This window comes from Archocentrus centrarchus, chromosome 10, assembly GCF_007364275.1.
Source record: "Archocentrus centrarchus isolate MPI-CPG fArcCen1 chromosome 10, fArcCen1, whole genome shotgun sequence".
Lineage (NCBI taxonomy): Eukaryota > Metazoa > Chordata > Actinopteri > Cichliformes > Cichlidae > Archocentrus > Archocentrus centrarchus.
Window position 1 is genome coordinate 25,877,187 of NC_044355.1, and position 23,700 is coordinate 25,900,886.

General features: G+C 41.5%; 1 protein-coding gene across 1 annotated transcript in view; it reads right to left on the bottom strand.

Moving 5' to 3' along the window:
• The window catches only part of aff2 (AF4/FMR2 family, member 2), a 195,372-nt gene that overhangs the window by 16,683 nt on the left and 154,989 nt on the right, over positions 1 to 23,700 (bottom strand). The window contains exons 11-19 of the mRNA XM_030738522.1: positions 22,895 to 23,012; positions 21,062 to 21,167; positions 20,784 to 20,934; positions 20,429 to 20,644; positions 17,551 to 17,755; positions 9,103 to 10,179; positions 8,886 to 9,001; positions 1,344 to 1,584; positions 908 to 1,041 (exon numbers count right to left, since the gene is read on the bottom strand). Of these exons, the coding sequence (XP_030594382.1) occupies positions 908 to 1,041; positions 1,344 to 1,584; positions 8,886 to 9,001; positions 9,103 to 10,179; positions 17,551 to 17,755; positions 20,429 to 20,644; positions 20,784 to 20,934; positions 21,062 to 21,167; positions 22,895 to 23,012 (2,364 nt within the window). The remainder of the gene's footprint in view (positions 1 to 907; positions 1,042 to 1,343; positions 1,585 to 8,885; positions 9,002 to 9,102; positions 10,180 to 17,550; positions 17,756 to 20,428; positions 20,645 to 20,783; positions 20,935 to 21,061; positions 21,168 to 22,894; positions 23,013 to 23,700) is intronic.

Below are 23,700 nucleotides of genomic sequence, written 5' to 3' on the forward strand. Positions count from 1 at the left end.
TTTATCAAAACATTTTCAAGTTACAGTTATTATAACAAATTTAACGTGCAGACTTTCAGTTCAAACTGGAAGGGGTTCAACAAAAATATTACATTAACATTGAGGAACTGCAGCATTTTTAAATAATCAGTCCCCTATTTGAGAGCCATGAATGTAATGTGGTTTAGCGTGGTCTTCTCTGAAAATGACATGATGTGGATGGGAGCGTAGGCTCCTCTAAATCCTGGATATACCTTTCAGCATTGATGGTGCCTTTCCAGATGTGCGAGATGTCAATTTAGATTCGTGTGAATGCGACACAGTTTTCCACTTCACCTCAGTCCAGAGAAGACGGTGACGTTTCTGGATCGTGTGGCTTCTTCTTTGGGTGACAGGGCTTCAGCCTGTGTTTGTGGATGGCACGGTGAACTGTGTTCACAGACAGTGATTTCTGGAAGTGTTTCTGAGCCTCTGTATTTGCTATTGTGAAGTCTCTGTTATAGACTTTGATAGGATTGCGCCTACCTCCTGGGGACTGTTCTTCATTTGGTTAATGCTGTTAAGGGGATTTTCTTTACTATGGAAAGAATCCTGTGATCACACACTAACAATGTCCACTTTGTATGTTGCCAAGCTCATGTGTGTGTTTTTAGTCAGAATGTTGATTTTGCCACTCTTAATGTTCCTGCTACTTGTCAGATGGATTTCTTTGTTTTTTTGCAGCCCGCTGATGGCCTGTTCACTAAGAGCTCCTTTAGTGCGTACAACGGGTTCACAGAAACACCTTCCAAAATAAAATGCCACACTTGCATCATTTCCAGGCCTCTGACCTGACACAAAAGTGTAACTTATATGTTTTGGTAAATAAATAAAATAACCATAAATAAAGTAATGAATTATTAAATGTGTGATTTGTTTTTTAACTTACGTGTCACTATACGACAGTTTTGGCCTGCGAGGTTCTGCAGGGTCCATCAGAGGTTCCGACCACACCTCCGAGTCTGAATGGATGTTGGTATGGTAACCGTCTCCACTGGGCTTCTCGCCATGGGAATCCATTTCCTGCAGTAGACGGTTATTGAATCTGTGCTTCTAATTGTATTAATTAACTTTATATTGGTGGCTTTCAGTGACCAGCTACTTAAACTTTAGTATTGCCTTCTCATTCACAGTGCTAGATTCACTTTGCAGCTGAATTACCCACAGCAGTCGTGATCTCGATGTTTTACTCAGTCACCCTTTCCTATAGTGCAGTGTCATAATCTACAATGATACATTATTAAAAGCTGACCACCAGGTCTGTATCCACAGGACTGTATGTACTGCAACATATAAGTAGCAGTGACCTTCCAGTAAGCACTTACATTGCCATTTCTCACATGCGATGACGCCTTTCCTTCACCTCTCCTGTGTCTGTGCGAGGAAGAGGAGGTGGAAGAGGAGGAGGCGGTGCAGGGCAACATCCCAGCGGCGCTGCCCTCCTGGCTGAGAGAGGAGCTGCCATCGCAGGCTCGTTTACGAGGGGGGTCATCAGACAGCGGGGACAGGAGAGGCGGGAGCAGCTTCTCGTCGTGCCTTCGAGACTGCTTCCTGGTCAGAGAGCTACTGAACACACACACACACGCGCAAACACACGCACAAAGCAGTCAAATTATTGGTTTACTTGCACAGATGCACTGAATGCTTGATGTTTTGTGTAGGATCTGTCCTATAATACTGGATTTTAAAACGAATCCTGCTCTTATGGGTTACTCATGGTATGCTATTCTTAACGTAGCGCTTCCTGACACTTTTACTCCAAAGACACAGACTGAGTGTAAGGGTCCTGAAGTCCTCATGCGGGACTGTTTGCTACTTTTTAAGAGAGTGAGACGCCAGGCTGCCCACTGTGATACAGAAACCACTCCTATGAATCTATGAGCTGCCCCGTCTCCCTAACCTCCACCCAGCACCCTTCAAAACTGCTGTTGGACTTTTCAAGGACTCCCCTTGTGTGTGTACATTCAATTTATTATTGGATTAAGGCTTGATAGTGGCACAAAGAAACACTTTTACACAAGACAGAATTTAGGGACTAATTAATAAATGTACCTTATGTTTAAATCTGTAGAGTCCGAATGATATTTTTCCTTCTAAAATTGTTGGAATTCTACCTTCCCCGGTAGCACGTCGATGATTATTCCCTCAGCTGCCTTATTGTAGCTCTTGTGACTCATGCTGTTTGCAGCACAACAGATAATATTTTTATGTTTTTCCTCTCCCTGGAAACTCTGGGGGTTTGATGCAGCGAGAAAGTTGCTGAGCTCGCAGAACAGGGCCCCAGGCACCGACATTAGTGATAATAGACAAAATCAGGGAGACAAAGACTAATTAGTTGCTGTGGAGTGTGTGTGCATGTGAAGCACGAGTGTGTGCTTTTGTGTCTGTGTACCGCATAATTGATGCGTCTGAGGCTGTTTGTGCGTATATATGCTAATTTGCGTGTAGTGGTGTGTGTCTATCTTTAAGTGGATGCTGATGTGTGTGCAGGCAAGCAGGTGAGAGCACTCAGAGTTCTTTTAAAGCCATAATAAGTTAACAAATTGAGAGCCTCTTAGAATAAAATGACCACAGTATATCTGCCAAATAATTTCCTCTGTAATGCATTTGCAGTGAATCAGTGAGAAGATTTATACTCCAACAGAAATTAGATTTCATTTTTTTTGGTCTGATACGGCATTCACATCAGTCTTTAAATCACTTTAAATCCTTTGTGATACAAATTAAGAACCAAACAGCAGAATACCATAACATGTTCTGATTTGACTTTTTCAGTTTGTTGGGTGGACAGGCGTCTCCTCCACACGGAGCAGGGAAAAGCAGGATATCAGCAGCTGCCTCGGTCCATGTTTGCAAGCGAGTAGGATCTCCGCAGTTACGTCAGTACTGTATCAAACTTATTATCTGACTTGAGCTCCTCTCAGACTTGCTCTCCTTTTTGATCATCTAACTGCATCTGTTGGCTTTACAGTATGTATGAATGAGCACACTGGCTACTTTTCCCTAAAAGCACCAGCAATCTTTTAAAGTCACATCTAAAGTAATGACATCTTTGTACTTTCAGTGTGACTTTGTGTTGCATCCTGTCACACCAAGAGCCAATCTCTGGAGCTGAAAAATGAAGCCAATGCAGAACTGGCAAAAGCTGCAGTTCCTCAGGGTGCCACTTGAGGCAGGCGGGGAAAGAGAGTCAATCCCAGAGGCTCCCGTGTTAAAATGCCAAACTTTACGGCATTAAAAAACATATTTAAAGCCTGGTACAAAGAATGGCTTTGGTCCTTCTGGATAGATGCCCCTTCACAACAACTCAGAGGGGTTCATTTTTTTATAATTCATCCACCTGAACAGCTGGATAAGGGGCGTGGCCTTGTTCACTGACACATGTCCAAACAAAGGCAGCTGGAGTGTATGCTAGGCCTCATCCACTACTACAGTCATTAAACTGGACCTCCTCACTGTGTGGCATAAGCATTTTTAATGAATTAGCTGACTAATATTACACTTTGGTGTGAGACATCTGCTTTCAGTCACTGTTCTACTGTTTCATGCTGCCCAAACTAATCTAATGCCACTTAAGAAGACACCTCAAGCCCTCATCTTTATGAAAAAAAAATGTAAGTCAAACTGTTTTTGTCTTGCACACATTAAATTACTGTATTTCAACATATAAACGAAAGACAAAGTCCATTTAAGTTCTAAGAGGCACACACGGACCTCTTCAAAATCACTGAACAGCTTTCATATATGCTGAGTCTCTCTGCTCTACAAATGTACATCCAAAGCAGACTGAGATGTTTATATAAAGTACAGGTTTACAGCAAAGCTCCTAGTGCAATGAACATAAAAGTCTATGACAGGTCAGATTAACTGAAAAATGTTAACAGAAGCCAAATTCACTCGAAGCTTTTGACACACCAGCAGCAGCATCACATGAGAAAGACGCTTGCAGGACTTCATTAATTACTAATGATAAATTACCCATGACACTGATACAGGATCTAGCAGCAAATGACACTGTGGCTTTTATTAAAGTTTACTGATGTGTGTATGGGTGCAGCCCCAAAAGTGAACATGTAGCCTCACTAACAATCAAAGCGGCTATTAAACTCCTACCTCAAGCATTTCATGCCACTTATTCTACTGCTTAATCTTGTGCACAGAAATACGGCGCCTCGTTTCATCGATGTGTCCCAGCGAATATTAATGCAGAAGTGTCATATTACTGACTGAGAGAATGCCTGTCAGTGAAACCAGCACAGTTATGTGTCCCATGTATGAAAAGGGCTTTAGAAATAAAGCCCGACCAATGTGGGATTTTTAAAAGCAACACACGCATTTGGTGATTTAAAAATGGCTAATATCGGGCGACATATCAGTGTCACAATCTGCGGGTTTTGTTGTGGGATTTTTTTTATTTTTTTTTTTAGGTTATTGATATTATTGGAAGTGTTCTGTGCCTAGTTTCATCTGTTGTTTGGTTTTGAGTTTTCAGTTCTGGTTATTCTACACCTGCGTCTTGTTGCCCTTCCGTGTCCCTGATTACCTCTTTGTGCATAAACTGCCCTCAGTCTTTGTTTCAGTGCATGTTAAGCCTCTCTGTAGTTTCTCACTGTGTAATCCTGGATTTCTGTTTGCTGTCTTTTGGGATTTTTTTGACTTTGTGTTTTGGATTCTTGTTCCGGACTTGGTTATTTTACTTTTGAGACCTTAGCATCATCTGTAAGAAATGGCTCTCTTGGTTAATCAGTCTACATTTGGGTCCTCAATCCAGCAGTCTGTGACAATCAGTGGAACTCTAAAAACATAAACCAAAAAAATGCACTACTGATATCAGTTTGTTGATCATTAGTCTGCAGCACATTAAACAGCATGTAAATGTAGCTGTAAAGGCCTCTCTGAGGCCACTGTACCACTGCTAACAAAACTGTGTGGCTATGTGAGTTACAGCAACGGTTTGTTTACTTTGATGCTTTTACCTGAGATTAATATTAGCAAGCTATGTCAAGCTTAAAGTCAACGTTGTTTGTTTTTTTAAACCTGGCTAAATCACTGTGGTAACAGGGAGCAGGTTATGTTCCAAGTTTCAGTGTAAAGTTGGCTGACTCTTTTATTTAGAGCCTGTTTTAAGTAAAATATAGATTCTCTGCTGAGGGAATAGGTCTTATATGTGCAAGCTGTTCAACCGTGCCTAAAACCGCTGAATGAAGAGCAAGCTCTGTGTCGAATTGTCACGGGAATGTGCGTGTATTAATTTGGTGATGCAGAAAATGAATAAATGTTATACTTGATTCTAATCTGGTGCTAAGTCCTTTTACACTGATGGAATTAAAGCTACTAGAACACAAACACACACCAAGAATACCTGTTTAATTAAAATGAAATTCACTTTGATCTCCCGACAAACTGAAGTGATTTCCACGCCTCCTTTATCAGGCTGCGGGGCAGTAAGCTTTAATGTTTAAATGTATTAAAGTGTCGGAGCGCTAATGTCCAGCTGTCACCTTAAAAATGAACAGCAGCACTGAGACCGTACTCAGCCATAAAATAATTAACTTCAGTTAAAAATTGTATTTTACTGCTCTGCATGCTAAATCACCAGATAAACAATTTTCTGCAGGATTAATCTCTTATCTTATTTGCAACAGTGTTGCACTTTACTTACTTTTAGGTTCTTTGTAGATTTTTAATCACCTTTTCTTTTTTTTCATCACCATCTGATAGTGTTTCTGGAGTAGGTGACACTCACAGGGATCGTTTTGTGCAGAAGAAAAGTCACATGACACGTGAAACTTGAACATCCATGCAGACTGAAGCCGAACACCCGGCTTAACTGAGAAAGTTGATCACCACCTTTGTGATACCCGTTATCTCTTACTGGGGTTTTAGGTTGTGTCAAACCAGCTAACCCAAAGAAAGCTTGGTTGCGTTGAACTTTGTTTCACTGTTTAGCCCTCACAGCTCAGCTTGCAAGCTGCTGTCATGTCCCTTCAATTAGCTGCTTCCTTTTTATAATAAAAAAAACCACACTAACAAGTGACCCAGTTAAAATGGCTTAAATTTGCTCAGCATCAAACGGTTCTTCTGACCCACTTTTTGTGTTATTGTTTCTCTTACACTGTAAAACTATTGTGTTACATGGACCACAACTGGGCCAATTTGGATCCAGTGATTTTAGTGTGTAAAAACAATTATTAGAAAACACGGGAGATTTTCCATCATTCCAAAAGGGAATGATTAAAAGTGATTTCAGTGCCTTTCCGGGGTGAAACCTCAGTCATATGTGGGCACTGCTTATTATCTGTTATCGAAATATGACCCAGCTGATTAAAAACAGGTAGGATGATAACTGTCAAAAGTCACAAGAAACTGCTAACTGGATCTGAGGCGGATGATCACATCAGCCAATTTAGAGCTTCCGCAAAAAGCCTCCCGGATGATAAACAGGCTGCGATGACTACACCGGTGTCACGGGTTCAACTCCAGGTCACTCCCTCTTTTTTGGGGGCACCTCTCGCTGCTGTGTGTGCTTTGATAACGCTGAGATGCTATAAAAATATTTCCTCTGTAGCTGTCATGTTGAGGCTTATTTATAGCGACAGCCCGCTTAGGCTGTTTTTTAATAATTCACACGGAAAGCCGAGATTCATGGTTTGTCATTCCCATGTCACCGTGTGAACTGAACTCGCCTGTCTAGTGGCTTCATTGCAACATTCAAATTTTTAAGCCTTCCTAAAAATACCCAGTCTCCAGTAAACTTGTCTGATTACCTCTACTAGTGTCTATGACAGTCACAGGAGGATGAGGAGTTTTGCAAGCATACAGGGAAGATTGAATCAGGGAAGGCAAAGCACAGCCTATTTCAGCCTTCTGGAATCTCTTGAATTTTCATTCACAACAAACATAAATATACCTATTTCCTGAGCTGACTTGGACATATTTTGCTAATGAAACAAGGCTTAACAGTGTTTCCACGACTTTGTTAGTCAGGAAGGAAACTGCTTTGCACAGGGGATTTGCAAATGATAACCACGTCATATGTTGTAGTAATTAAACTTGTTCTAGAGAGTTAAAGGTGTTTTGAGAGGGTTTTGAAACAAAAGGAGGCCTTTTTCTTTAACCTACGACCATCTGGGTTTTGGATTTGGTGTCCACCCCTGTTCTAATGGCGGATGCTCATGTTAAACAGGGCCAAAGTTTCAAATAATCAAAGCATTTCCCAAACACAGGATAAATAAAGTGTTTCTTATTCTGGGTACATAATGCTAGTGTGCTGAACTCCAGGTGTCAGACTGCTCTAAACATTTGGTTTCATACACTGTTTTTCTACTCTTGGCTCTTTATGATGTCAGTAAGAGCCGATGTCTCTAAAACGGTCATCTCAGGCACACAGCTCATGCTGTGAGTAGAGAAGCCCCACCCACCCGCTGTTTAAAATTGCTGTTTACGAGGAGCAGCCAATCAGAAGAAAGCTGGCTTAAAAGAACAGTTTGATTTCAGACAGTGGCTGAACTGAGGGGGGGGGGGGGGGTGCAAAGAGTTTAAGATGAATAAGATGAATAAGAATTATTTTGAAATGAAAACAGTCCAAAATTAAAAAATATGGAGCTGGAAATCTAATGAGATTTTATCAGCTGTGTAAGTACACGCAGGTAAAGACGTGAAAAAAATACTCTTGATTTCAATAAACTCCAGTGTAAGAAACTGAAAAAACTGAATGCTTCTGCTGATTTTTCAAGTCTGTGCAAATATCAGAGGCTCTGAATTTCTTTGAGATGAAAGATTCCTTCAGTATCTAATGACCATAAGAGCAAGACATTTCCTCTAAAGAAAGAATGTAGTGTTGCATGAGCCAGAGAGCCTAATGCTCGCTTTTATATCCAGCAGGCACGACTGCAGCAGTGCTCTGGTCTTCTCTGCAAAAAAGTTACAGATCAATTGCAATTGATTCAGAAGTCTGCTGATCAGGACCAGGAGAAGAGAGAGCACATTATACTTTTGTATCGCCTTTTGTATCGATTTTAACAAACTTTTACTTGTCTTTAAAGCACTACGTGGTCTCGCACCAACCTTCTTGTCTGCCGTACTTCTAATCTATGAAGCAGGGTGGTCCCTCAGGTCCTCTGGCAGGACTCTTTTATTTATTTTTTAAGAGCAGAAAAAAAAGTTTTGGTTTTTGTTCTGTAAGGTTTACTGCACTGACTGAGGACCTGAGGGCAACTCTTAACTGATGATGCAGCTTAAAGCCAACCTATGTTGCTATGCCTCTTTTTTTTTTTTTTTTCCTTATCTGATACGAGCTGTCGTATCAGATGTCGTATCAGTCTTTTGATTGGCTGCAGTTTGCAAACAGAAGCACTGAACAGTAGGTGGGTGGGACCAGAGCTGCGCTCTTGAGATGAACATATCGAGAATAGCCCCTCTCAGTGATGACATAACCAGGTGTATCATAACCAGGAGTAGAAAAAACTATCAGGAACAGAGGGCTCAGAGCGGTCTGCAGCCTGAGCTTTGGGCTCACAGGGATTACTTGTACATGTGCTAATCTCATTACTTGAAACTTTGGTCACACTTATATGAGCATCCACCATTGTAACAATGTATATATGACAGAAAATAAGAAAAAGCAAAATAGGATGATACTCTTGTGTTGCATTCTGATCTATTGAGGCTACTGTTAGTGGATTGGAAGCAGCACAATTAGTAACAACCCCTTGGACATCTGGCTTGTTGATAATGAGGGACTGATGCCAAAGCTTGATCTATGTACTGTTTCACACTTTCATTATAGTACAATCTCTTCTTCATCCCACTGAGTCCTTTCACTGAGCTAATCTGCTGGGTGGGTTGTGTGCACTGTTAATGCTTACTCTGTTGAGCTGTTCTTGTGGTTGTGTATTGGAGAGATGCAGGGTGGGAGGAGCAGACAGTCTTTGTCCAATCGCAGCTTCTTGTTGCAGTTCACTGATGAGTCTCCGTGGTCCGACTAGGAATAGAGAAACCAGAATTCACAGATGTGAAAAAAAGGAGTAAAATAAACAACAGAATGGTTAGGGAGTTTTCTATGTGAAAAATGCTGCTTCACACCTTGTGTTTCCTCTTGCTCTTGCTTGTGTGTTTCTCAGTTGGAACCACCATGTTTGCAGCTGCCTGCCTTCTGTGTTTACCTCCGTTCTCTCCTCTCTCTGTCCTCCCAGCCAGCCTGGGATTATTCTGCTCTTGCACAGGGGTGTTGTCCAGGACCCCCAGACCTTGGCATATCTTCTCTCTGTCCCTCGCTGTCGTCCTCTCTCTCTCCCCAAGTCCGAATCGTTCCCTGTCCTCTCTGTCCGTCTGCCTCTCTCTCTCTGTTAATCTGTCTCTGTCACCTTGCCTCTCTCTGTCCTGCGCTAATTGCTCATTTTCTTCCTCTTGTCTCTCCCCTTTCGTCAGCTTCTGTCTCTCCCTTAGCCCTGGCCACTCTCTCTCTTCCTGTTTCTGTCTTTCTCTCTCTGCCACACCTATCCTCTCCCTCTCCCCCTGTCTCTCTCTGTCTCTCCCCTCACTCCCGTCCCTTTCTGCAATTCCCACCCTTGATCTTTCCCCCACACCCTGGCCAGGCACCCTGCTGAGCAAACTTAGGTCAATTTTCACCCATAAACTCTGGATCTCATGGTATTCCCTCAAGGGGGAGAGAGGCACCTCATGTCCAAGATTGGAAGGTGGTGACATGGACTCCAGGTCTTTGGTCTGCCCTCCCAACCCTCCGGGATCAGGAACAGAAGTGCCAAATGAACCACTTATGTTGCTAATGCTCAGGGAGTTACAGCTACTACTGCTGCCATTATTACCACCGCCGATGCTACTATTACTACTGCTGCTGCTACCATTAGTGGGCACACTGCTACCATCTTTGACTCGAAGTCCCTTCCCTCCAAATGTTCCCAGACTCCCCACACCACCAGCAGAGCCAAGGCATGGGAGAAGAGGCGCGTGTATGTGCGTGTTGGACAGAGTCTGTGTGTTAATCGCAGAGCGTGTCGTCTGAGGCGGCAAAGCTGGGATTTTGATGGCTTCCTCTGTATCCGACTGGCATTCTGATGAAGAGGAGGAGGAATCCGTTTCGATGAATTCTCTGGACTTGGGTGTGATCCTGGTGCTGGGACCTCTGTGTTTCCGCTTATCCTGAAGAATATATAGAAATGAATTAAGATAATGACAGAATAATAGATCAAATGTGGCTGCAGGTGTGCAAAAAAAGCCACATATAAAACACACAAAGGAAGCTTTTAATCTTTTTGAAAAAAAATTATTCTTATATGCCATCCACTGATGCACTTTTACACCCCGACAAAAAAAAACAAAAAAACAAACCTGCTGTAGACAAACATTATAATCAAAAGCAAAGCACATACAGCGTATAACAAAATGTGATAATATCATGCAAATTAGGCAGCACAAGTTGCCAGCTTGTTCCACTAATCTGTGAAGCAAAATGAAACATGTTTGACTGTCTCGTTTTGAATGTCAGTGATATTCGCTGCACACGAGTCACACAGTTGAGCGCAGGCGGTCTGTTTGTCACATGCAAATTAAAAGATGCATCTCACATTTCCTATTTGAATTCTTTCGGAGATGCAACTGCACAGTTCAAAAAATAAAGTGCATCTCTACATCTTTAACATATGAGCAGTGATCAAAAAACTCGGGGCCAGTTCATAAAGTTGGCCAGTGTTCCCTTAAAGATCATCTTTTTATGCCACTCTGGACCACTTCCAGCAAAGCAGCAATTTTTTTCCTTAGCTTCCTGAAAGTCATGTCCCGACCACCTGCACTGTGAGCTTGGTGGTCCACAAACTTGTGCAGAGAAAAAAAAAAAAATCTGCAGAAAACAGAGAAAATGTCACAGCAGTGTTTTAACCGTGCAAACACAATAATCACTTAATATCACACAACTTGCAAAAATTGCCACCCTGCAACTTTTTTCACTTCCCCAAAATGAAAAATCAAGTTGAAGGATCATCATTTTGACATACTGACAGAGATCCCGCACTCACGGTGAGGCACTTGTGCAAAGGGAGCGATGCACGTAAAGCGGTCTGGAGGTACCAAAGAAGACGATCTTGAACATCAGCCAAATTTAAATCGGGTAAAGCTTTTGATTCCCAGAACTTTGTGATCATATAATAGATTGTTGAGAGTCCACTAAAGGAATCTGACGACCTGACGAGGAGGGTTGGTCTGACTGTGAAACCGCACACACTTGTTGGCTAAAGACTCGTGACTGACAACTTGTTAGCCAATAAGCCAATTTTCAATCATCATCTAGCAGCTTTCAAGTAGAGCAAAGGTTTTCGGTCCTTCTGCATTGGCTTTGTTTTTCTGTTCTGGAGACCGTGTCCATGTTTTATACTGTGTTTTTTCCTACAACTCACCCTCTGCTGGATATTAGATTCAAAGCTCCTCCACATTGTCTTCAGAAGATGCTCCTCTTTCTCATCATTACCTTGTGGACTCTGAGTATCAGTGAAACTTCAGTTTGGTGAAATTTAATTTTAGTTATTTAATTTTATGTTATTTGATGTTTACTGAGTGACTCAGGATTTTGTACCGTACACGGTGACACGGTCGTGTTAGATTCTGATGTTTTTTGTGCTATCAAAAGGTTTTTTTTTTTTTGTAGCTTTACAAAATTGTGATACTTTAATAAACTCATTTAATACATTCAGAAATCCATTAGCTTACACTGTGTATGCTGTCTACCTTTGAAAATGGAAACTATTTGAAAGGGCAGAATAACTTATCATTGCAGTTTTTATCCCCTTTTCTTACCTGAAATATTTTTCTTGATTATGTATTTGAAAGAATACGCAATATTCTATATTTTTACAGATGTATCAAAGTCCAAAGATGCGATAACCTCTTTACTCTGTGGATTTCAGCCTCAAGTCCGGTTTATTTCTCCCACCGAAAAAAATCTTTGTAAACAAGTCACACACATATACAGGTCATAAAATTAGAATATCATGAAAAGGTTGATTTATTTCAGTGATTCCATTCAAAAAGTGAAACTTGTATATAATATTCATTCACTACACACAGACTGATATATTTCAAATGTTAATTTCTTTTAATTTTGATGATTATAACTGACAACTATGAAAACCCCAAATTCAGTATCTCAGAAAGTTAGAATATTACTTAAGACCAATAAAAAAAAGGATTTTTAGAAATGTTGGCCAACTGAAAAGTATGAACATGAAAAGTATGAGCATGTACAGCACTCAGTACTTAGTTGAGGCTCCTTTTGCCTGAATTACTGCAGCAATGCGGCGTGGCATGGAGTCGATCAGTATGTGGCACTGCTCAGGTGTTATGAGAGCCCAGGATGCTCTGATAGTGGCCTTCAGCTCTTCTGAATTGTTGGATCTGGCGTATCACATCTTCCTCTTCACAATAGCCCATAGATTTTCTATGGGGTTAAGGTCAGGTGAGTTTGCTGGCCAATCAAGAACAGGGATACCATGGTCCTTAAAGCAGGTACTGGTAGCTTTGGCACTGTGTGCAGCTGCCAAGTCCTGTTGGAAAATGAAATCTGGATCTCCATAAAGTTGGTCAGCAGCAGGAAGCATGAAGTGCTCTAAAACTTCCTGAGTTGAACTTGGACCTCAGAAAACACAGTGGACCAACACCAGCAGATGACATGGCACCCCAAACCACCACTGACTGTGGAAACTTTACACTGGACCTCAAGCAACGTGGATTCTGTGCCTCTCCTCGCTTCCTCCAGACTCTGGGACCTTGATTTCCAAAGGAAATGCAAAATTGACTTTGATCAGAGGACATAACTTTGGAGCACTCAGCAGCAGTCCAGTCCTTTTTGTCTTTAGCCCAGGCGAGACGCTTCTGACGCCGTCTCTTGCTCAAGAGTGGCTTGACACGAGGACTGTGACAGCTGAAACCCATGTCTGCATACGTCTGTGTGTGGTGGTTCTTGAAGCACTGACTCCAGCTGCAGTCCACTCTCTGTGAATCTCCCCCCACATTTTTGAATATGTTTGTTCCACAGTCCTCTCCAGGGTGCGGTTATCCCTATTGCTTGTACACTTTTTTCTACCACATCTTTTCCTTCCCTTCACCGCTCTATTAATGTGCTTGGACACAGAGCTCTGAACAGCCAGCCTCTTTAGCAATGACCTTTTGTGTCTTGCCTGCCTTGTACAAGGTGTCAAAGGTCGTCTTTTGGACAACTGTCAAGTCAGCAGTCTTCCCCATGATTGTGTAGCCTACAGAACTAGACTGAGAGACCATTTAAAGGCCTTTGCAGGTGTTTTGAGTTAATTAGCTGATTAGAGTGTGGCACCAGGCGTCTTCAATATTGAACCTTTTCACAATATTCAAATTTTCTGAGACACTGAATTTGGGGTTTTCATTAGTTGTCAGTTATAATCATCAAAATTAAAAGAAATAAACATTTGAAATATATCAGTCTGTGTGTAATGAATAAAAATAATATACAAGTTTCACTTTTTGAATAGAATTACTGAAATACATCAACTTCTTCATGATATTCTAATTTTATGACCAGCACCTGTAGTTTATGGCTGAAGCAGCACTGCAGGGCACCATAGTTTCAACCAAACGTCACTCAAATAGGTTAAAAATGGTAAATTTGTTGGGGGATATTTTATGTTCTGGTTACAGCAGCAGAAATGCCAACCTATTTAATGTTTTGGGGGTTTTGGATAGCAGTGGTTGCAGTTTGAGTTTATGGGCTTTGGCCTTATAGGCAGTAGTCATTAGAAGGACTGATTGATGGTTTGGTGCTTTTGATTTTATCTAACAAACAGGGAAAAAAAATCCCCTTCTAGCTGTTTGTGTATCATCAGTTTAACTTTCTGACAAATCTTCTTCTTTCTTCTTGTGTGAATAATGTGTGCCAGCTGGCAGAAGCAGCCACAAACCCCTCAGTTCATTTTCATTTTTAGTGCTGCGTAGCTACACCTGCATCCCCCGGCCTTGTCTCGTTCCCAATCAAAACTGACCCTCTGATGTTGAATGCTTAATTTTAGACATGTACTGATCAATTATCCTCAACCGAAACAAAGGCGAGTGAGGAGCAGCACTGTGTGTGCAACAGCAACATGAGGAAGCAACTACAGAGGCAGACGCAGTGAAGAAAACACCACTAATGTTCCCAGTCTTCAGCATAAACCCACTCGCTTGGCAGACGCAGCCCTTTGGAAACGTTCCAATGCATGTTGCCATCTGCAAAATCCATTCTCAGTAAATGCCATGTAGTGTTTTGCTGAAAAAGAAGAAAGGGGGAAACTGTCCCTTGCACAGAGCTTATTTACTGTGCTGGCAAAAGCTTTTCCTTTCTTGAGCAAAAGTCCTCTGGCCTGTTTTCTGGATGGTTCACCTCCTCTCTCTGTTGACATTAGCTGTCTTGCCAGCTGCTCTGTGCAACTAAAGCTGGCAGAGGATGAAATGTTCTGACAGCACTTATAGCACAGGTTGCAGATGTTAGCACTCATCTTGATTTTCAGGTAATTTAAGAAAGGTTATATCTAGTTGTAAAACAGGGAAATTTTCAGCTGTGTACACTTGACAGGAGAGGCACCTCTATATGTAGACCATAAAATAGCGTATGAAGTACGACAGCCCGCTGGATTTAATCTCAAAACCGTTACACCATCACTCAGTGTGATTCTGTCTCACAGCTCGAGCTTTGATGTGCCTTTAAAGTGGACCTATTATGCTTTTCTATATTTTCTATCATATATAATGTTACAGTGGTGGATGCTCAAATTAACATGGCCAAAATTTCAAATAATGAGCTCAGAAGAGAGCCACACTCTCAGGCTTCAGCCTACTCAAACTGCTCAGTTTTGGGGTTTTCTACTCTGTACAATGTGAATGAAACAGGATGACCCTAATATGGGCCTCTCAGGCACACAGCTATGGCTGTGAGCACAGCAGCGCCACCCCTCACCCTGTTTGTAAGGGGCAGCCAATCAGAAGAAAGGTATCTTACAGAGAGGATTCCTGTATTGAAGGGATTTACTAAGACTTAATATAAAATAAAAGAGGATTATTTTGAAAATAAGCACATTAGGGCCTCTTTACGCTGATACACAGCAGGTAAAATCTTGCAGCGGGAATATGTGAAAAGATATTCCGATTTTTTTATTTTGTTTTCCTGAAGTCAATCATTGTTGAAAAAAGAAAAGCAGAGCATGCTGATAAGTAGGCATTAAATTATTAATCAAATGCATTCATTCTAAGTACTGTGTGAATGAATTAAAGTTTGGAGCTCTGAAAGGCTGTCGGGGTGCTTGAAGCTCAGACTGCTAATGAAGAGGTGGCAGTTGTCAGAGTCGGGCATGTCGTGGTGCCGGGTCACTTTGCTAAGTCTTCTCTGTGGGCTGTGACAGATGAGCTGCGGTTTGCTGGTTACTGCAGTTTTCCTTTTGTAACCTCGTTGTAACATCAGTGACAGCTGTTAGTGTGTTAGTTGTTAATTTGCCGGCGGATGAGCTTTACAAGAATCATTTCCACTAACTGACAGCGCAACAATGGAGAGGACATTTGATCTCAAAGCAAAACAAGTAATGACGTGAGGCAGCAGTGTCACAGAGATCAACAAAAATCAAAACATCAGAATCCTGAAAAAAAAAGGGGAACAAATGTTGACATGCTTTGTTCTTTAAAGAGCATCAGTGTATATTACTTTACAATCTTTGCATCATTGTTAAAGCCACATGAGGCCAACATTTAGCACCCTGAAATTATATTTCTGTTTAACCATTTAACTCCTGTTTTTGAACTTCTGCTACTTCATTAAGTACACCTTGCAAGTACTGGATCGGACCCCCTTTTGCACTCAGAACTGCCTTAATTCTTCATGGCATAAATTCAACAAGATGCTGGAAACTTTCCTCAGAGATTTTGGTCCATGATGACATGACAGCATCACACAATTACTTCAGATTTGTTAGCTGGTGCTCTATTAGACTGAGATCTGGTGACTTTAGAGGCCACCCGAGTACAGTGAACCTACTGTCATGTTCAAGAAACCAGTTTGAGATGATTTGAGCTTTATGAGATGGTGCATTATCCTGCTGGAAGCAGCCGTCAGAACATGGCCATAACGGGACGGACAAGGTCACAACAATACTCAGGTAGGCTGTGGTGTTTAAATGATGCTCAGCTGGTACTAAGGGGTCCAAAGTGTACCAAGAAAATATCCCCCACACCATTACACCACCAGGAACAGCCTGAACTGTTGATATATGGCAGGATGGATCCACGTTTTCATGTTGTTTACACAAAATTTTGACCCTATCATTTGAATGTGGCAGAAAAAATTGAGACTAACATTTTTAATATTTCCTGTTGTCCAATTTTGGTGAGCCTGTGCAAATTGTAGCCTCAGTTTCCCGTTCTTAGCTGACAGTAGTGGCACCCGGTGCGGTCTTCTGCTGCTGGAGCCCATCTGCTTCAAGATTCAACATGTTGTGTGTTCAGAGATGCTCTTCTGCATACCTTGGTTGTAATGTTTGGGTATTTTAGTAACTGTTGTTTTCCTATCAGCTCAAAGCAGTCTGAGCATCCTCCTCTGACCTCTGGAATCAATGAGGCATTTTCACCCAGGGGACTGCTGCTCAGTGGGTATTTTCTCTTTTTCAGACCACTTTCTGTAAACCTCAGAGATGGCTGTGGGAGAAAATCCCAGCAGATCAGCAGTTTCTGAAACATTCAGACCAGCCCGTCTGGCATCAACAACCACGCCTCATTCTGATGCTCAGTTTGAACTTCAGCAGGTTGTCTTGACCATGTCTACATACCTACATGCTGCCAAGTGACTGACAAATTAGACATCTGCATTAATGACCAGTTGAACAGGTGCACTTAACAAAGTGGCCAATAAGCGTATGAACTGTTGATCTTTTGCTGTTTTAATATAAATATGTAGCATTACATTTATTTACTTGTAAAAACCCAATTTTCCTTTTTCATCACTAAGCTTACAATAGCTGTGTATGTTCATCCACTTTTACTGGTCTACTTCCAGAAGCCTCTGGGTTAATCTGCTGTCAGCCTCAGGGGACAACAGCCAATATTTTTTCAGTACAGTTAGTGGATTCCAGGCTAAGACTTACTGCTGTGACCAGGTTTAGGTCACTGTTTACAAATGCAGATTAATTTTTAAAAGCCAACTAATAAAAAGCTAAATCACTGTCAGATGATAAAAGATTGTTTTGAGATTGCATCTCCGCACTGACTGTTTTACCTGCATGTAATCAAAGCTTCTTCAGAGGGAATTGGTCAGTTTAACTCAGACTAGAAGGGATTACAAACAGAAACCTTCTTTCTATTCTAGGGAGGAACCATATGAGTCGGTACATTTGCACACTGTTTAGTTGCATAAAGTGATAAGTATATGGCACAGTCTGATACATGTGCCAGACTTGTTGGTGAGCTGTATTCCACATGTTTGCAACCTTCCTGCAGTACACACACATACACACATATCCAACCCCTAAAACTAACCTGGTTCACACTGACAGCAGGTACTGGCAGTGGGGTTTGCTGTAGCACTGCTGGTGGAGTGGCTGTGTTATTGTTTGAGTTGGTAGCACTGCGAGGTTCTTTCCTTGGAGCTGTTTTCCCACTGGGAGGTTTACTTCGCGGCCTCGGGGGGTTCTGATGCTCCAGGGTAGGGGGAGGCAACAGGTCCTTGTCCCTCGCTGCAGGGCTAGTAGGAGAAAACACAATAAGAGGAAACCTCACTATTGGAATTAGATTCACCCTTGAGCAAGGCAGTGAAGCCCAAGCTACAAGATATGTGTTGACAAACAGTAGAAGATGATGTTTGCCATGGCTAGCTCCAGGGGGGTGAATGTGTGTTCAAATGAAAAAAAAACATGACAGCATGAAATAATTGAAAACAGCGTGCATTCAGTCAAACTTGTTTGGATGTAGGAAGCTTAAAATGGAAAGAAGGAAGGGAAGAGGTGAGTGAGAGAGAGGAAAATACAGAAAAGAAGAAAAAGAATCAATGTTTTTTTTTTCCTAATTAGGCTAACGTCACGCTGCGCACGGAGTTTGACATGGTTTCCACTCAATCTGAGCACTTTTCAACTCAGAGGGAGTGACAGTCTTCAGTGGCCAGCTGCCAAACAGCTCAGTGATCCACTGGCAGTGTTAAACGGGGTAGTAAGGTTCCTAACAGTAATTGTAATAGTTTTGCCAATAACAAGCACTGTGTCAGTTACAAGTCAGAAAATAGGCTCTGTTTGTTTTGTTCCTCATAGCATCAGGCTTAAGTTGAAATGATGAATGTGTACCATTGTCTTCTTTACACACTGCTTTACAGAGATGGTTAAGATGAAAATATCCTGCTCAATTTTATTGATTAAAAGAGCTATCATTATTGTCAGATGCACACAAGCCCTGTCCTTGTACATCGTGGCACTTTGCAGTATAAACCCAAAAGGCACGCTTGGATTTTTCACTGCAGCATTATAATTATTATGTCAACACATCAATCATTAAAGTCTTCCCGCTCATGCAGTATTTTATTTTGATGTAGATGATGCCACACTGATGATGCCACATTAGGATAAAATCAGAGCAGAGAGTGTGTGAGTTGTGCAAGAATGTAAGAAAATTCATGAAACTGAGGAAAAAGCCAAAACTTCTTCTTAAGACAGTTTTTGCAAAGTAATTGTTTTGTAGATAACTGGCTCTCTGAGGCATTCAGTCAGGAGGGGAAATTAAGAATTTTGTGATGTTCAATTTTAATCAATATATGTTTACCCTGATTTGGATAAGAGGAAGAAAATGGACCATTAGATTTTTAGACCCTCACTTTGACTTAGAAAAATTACATCTTCTTACACTATATTACAACATATGAACTCTAACAAATATTAAAGCCATATATGATATAAATACAGAGCCAGAGAATGAGTGAACTTGTGGCAAAAGCCAACTCTATAGCCAACAATTGCTGTTAACTGGTTTAGACTGGAAGTAAAAGAACCCTACTGAAATTTACACAAGTAAGTACCTACTGTACATACACTATATTGCATTCACTCACCCATCCAAATCATTGAATTCAGGTGTTCCAATCACTTCCATGGCCACAGGTGTATAAACCAAGCACCTACTGTAGGCATGCAGACTGCTTCTACATTTGTGAAAGAATGGGTCGCTCTCAGGAGCTCAGTGATTTCCAGCGTGGTACTGTGACAGGACGCCACCTGTGCAACAAGTCCAGTCGCGAAATTTCCTCTCTACTAAATATTCCACAGTCAGCTGTTAGTGGGATTAAGTGGAAGTGATTGGGAACGACAGCAACTCAGCCATAAAGGGGTAGACCACGTAAAATGACAAAGTGGGCGCACAGTGCACAGAGGTCACCAATTTGCTGCAGTCAATGTCTACAGACCTCCAAAACTTCATGTGGCCTTGTGTGATGAATCGCACTTGTTCATCTGGCAATCTGATGGATGAGTCTGGGTTTGGTAATTGCCAGGAGAACGGTACCTGTCTGACTGCATTGTCCCAAGTGTAAAGTTTGGTGGAGTGGGGGATTATGGTGTGGGGGTGTTTTTCAGGAGTTGGGCTCAGCCCCTTAGTTCCAGTGAAAGGAACTCTTAATTCGTCAGCACACCAAGACATTTTGGACTATTTGATGCTCTCAACTTTGTGGGAACAGTTTGGGGATGGTCACTTCCTGTTCCAACATGACTGCACACCAGCGCACAAAACAGGTCCATAAAGACATGGATGAGTGAGGTCGGTGTGGAAGAACTTGACTGGCCTGCACAGAGTCCTGACCTCAACCTGACAGAACACTTTGGGATGAATTAGAGCGGAGACTGTGAGCCAGGCCTTCTCATCCAACATCAGTGTCTGACCTCACAAATGTGCTTCTGGTCAAAAATTCCCATAAACACTCCTAAACCTTGTGGAATGCCTTCCCAGGAGAGTTGAAGCTGTTATAGCTGCAAAGGGTGGGCTGACATCATATTAAACCATATGGATTAAGAATGGGTGGTCACTCAAGTTCATATGTGTGTGAAGGCAGATGAGTGAATATGTTTGGCAATATAGTGTATACAGGACATAAAAGTTTAATAATGGGAGTCTCCCAATTAGGACACACTGTTAGATAAGCATGACTAAGCATTTGCAGCATTGTAGTTGCCTTTATTCTTGTCTATCTTAGAAACACTGATTGCAAGGTTATATTTTTACGAGTGTATAATGACAACAGCAATTACTAAACAACAAGCAATGACTAAGATAGTGAACAAAATGTTCACTATCTTAGAAATAAAATCGAAGCAGCTCATACTTCTAAATTCAGCTCCTTTATCCAAAATGCAAAGGAGCTGTCAGTTTCCTTCTTTCTTACCTGTGCTGATTTGCTCTGTTCCATGTCTGGTTCTGATTATCCTCCACGCTGTTTGACCTCTCTGTCCGTCTGGGCTGTTTCTTCCCTGTGGTGTTCCTCCTTGGGGTTGTGACCTCAGGCCCGGACAACAGGCCCAGCGACAGCCTCATCTTTGACCTCTGGCCCTCCCCTGAGGCCTTCTGGCTCAGCTTGGCCTTTGCCTTCTCTCTGCCTGGGCTGAAGAAAACGAAACATATTTTTATACATGGTTAAGACACATTTTTGATTCTGCAACTTACGATCAGTGTTTCATTCATTCTTTCATTCAGCAATGTTATCTGAAAAGTAACTTTAGCAATATTCTAAAGAAACCTACCAGAAAGCTGCTCTTGTGTCCTTGTGCTCAACTGTAGGTGCAGCTGGAACAGGGGTACTGTTCGATCCACAGGGCTTGGTTTTGGCAGCCGTACCCACTCCTGGTGCTTCATTGCCTGGAGAGAATGTCTCTGGACCCTGGGTGATGGAGCCTAAGCAGTGGACCATTTGACTAGAATAGGTATTTGTAACCAAACCAAAATGTGTTTATCTAGGCTATCTAGCACACCATGTGGTTACTCGTTGACAGAATGGCTTTAACCTTCCATATCTACTAACCTGTGCCATGATGTTCTTGTTGTGGGGGAACCAGGGGTTTGGTTTGAGCTTGGACCTTATTCAACCAGCTGTCCAACTGCCACTTGTTAGTTGAAGGAGGCTCGGGCTAGAGGAGGAAAAAACGAAACTATTTATTCTGTTTGTGCTGTAGAATTTTTTTTTGTGTGTGTTTGATGGCACAAGCTTATAAAACCAGGCGGTGTTGAGCCATTAAAATAATGTGATAAATAATGTCACAATTTGTTTTTTCTGCAGTTGGAGTTTTATGACTTTCAGAGCACTGCAGAGAGAGTGTGGGAAGAGAGCATTTAATGTACAGTCAGATTCACACTAAAGTGGGTAGCTGTGAATCAGGGAGAAGTGAAAGGGGTTCTGTCTCTTTACAAAATCTAAATAAAATTGGAGACATTGTCAAAGCTGGAGACATTCATGGCCCCAGTATTTGTTATTGGTGAGCTGTTGTTGAATGAAACTACATTCTTGTGCAAAAGTCTTGTGCTACCCTTCATTTCTTTTTATTTTGCTTTCAAGGAGCCAGACTTGTACCTGACCACTTTTTGATTGTTAATCCACTTAACACTGACCTATGATTCAATCAAGCATAAAAAAGGCACCTAACCAGTGTTGCGTCTACACATAACAGACAACTTAACAAAGAACCAGTTTTAAATTGTATCTTTAGGCATTTTGTTACTAGCAGCCTGTCAAAAAATAAATAATCTGTTCCCAGTTCTTTAGTTGAATCTAAAAACATGCCAAAGATAACACAGTTTGACAGACATAAAATTGTATTTTTAAACCAACAGGGTGATTCCCAAAGAGAAGGCTTGCTGTCAAGAAGCTATTCCTAAGGAAGGGAAAGAGGGAGAAAAGCCTGAGGTATGCCAAATTACACAAGAACTGGACTGAAAATCAGAGGCAACAGGTCTGTCTGTAAAACACAGTGGATGGTCTGTTTGGGTGCTGCTTCAGCCAGTGGTGTTGAAGAGCTCATCAAAATTATGGAAGTAGGAACGTAGAAACGTACCATCTACATTCCACGTAATTCCACGTTCATAACAGTGGATCAAACTACATTCAGAGTTTGACCTAACGTTTAATGCCATCTAGAAAGTGTGATTGTAGCAGCTTCATTTTTCAACATGACACTGATCCCAAACACAATGTAGCAAAAAATGCACAATAGAAGACTATCAGTCATGGATTGGTCTCCCCAGAGCCCAAACTTCAACATCACTGAAGCAGTGTGGGATCATGTTGACAGAGAACAGAACAAAAGGCAGCCAACATCCAAAGAAGAGCTCTGAATGTCCTTCAAGAAGCCTGGAGAACTGTTAGTGAAGAAATGACAAGAAAGCTGCCTCAGAGAGTTCAGGTTGCGTTGAAGCATAAAGGTGGTCCTACCAGATATTTACTTTCAAGCCCATTAGAATTGTATAAGCTGTGTTGTTGCCTTATATGTTGTATTTCCATGTACAATTGCACATTTCAATAAATTGCTGCACCTTTTCCCCATTTTCCTAGTAAAACATAAAGAAATTAGGGGTGACTCAAGACTTTTGCACATTACCATCTATGTTACAGAAAGCAAAGCCTTTCATGACTCATGTACCAGCTAATCGTTTAATTTTTTTTCACAATACATTAAACAAATTAGTAAATATAATATTGACTCATTCATATTATTTTCAAGATTTTAACAGTGGTTAGTATTTTCTCCCAACAAAAAATTAGTCTGTTTACTCAGTTGTTACCCACTGTGTGCACACAGTTACTAGGAAATATGCATAAATACACACAAACACACATACGCACACCCAGTTGTCATCCTACCTCTGGAGTGTTTGTGCGGGAGGCCTGATTATACTCGCTGTCACTGGAGCTGCTCTCAGACTCGTCGGTGTCAGACTCTGAGCTGCTTTCTGATTCACTGCTGCTCCCTGATGCACCACTAAAAAAGAAAGACAGACAGAATGGGGGGAAGATGGGAAGGGAGAATCAACATGTCACAGTGGAACAAAACAAAATCAGTTTCTCTAGATGCTGAGAAAGCACAGCGACGGACACTGTCACCGCTAATGAGGTTACACCAAAAAGTTTCAGCACCAAGTTTCACACTTTGCGGGACTAGACACGGATGTCCACTCTCTCCCTTGCTTTTTGATTGTTTTTTAAATGGTCCACCTGTCAGCACTGTCTGTCAGAAACATAAGAGAAGGAATTCAGATTGCAAACTCTGAACAGTGGATGGGTCTTTATGTAGATGTTCTACTTCATCTTCAATCTTCCATAATTTTAGGACAGGAAATCATTTTTTATCAATTATGCCATAAACATCTATATGTCCTCTTTCTTAAACCCCCAAAATGCAAATTTTTCCCCATCCAAATAACATGACATCCACTATATAGGGGGGAAGAGGGGGGGGGGCAAGATTTTAACTTTCTGGACTGACTTCATATTCTCCAGCTCAAGTCAGTTATGTCTGTTATTGATTAAAAATTTTGTACAGCCTAGAGAACTCCATCACCAAAGTCACCTTTCTACTGGAATGAACCCAAATCCTTCCATCTGTTTAAATCTAACTTTCAAAACTCAACTTCAGGAAGTAAATTAGCCCTAACTGGACTCGAATTTGA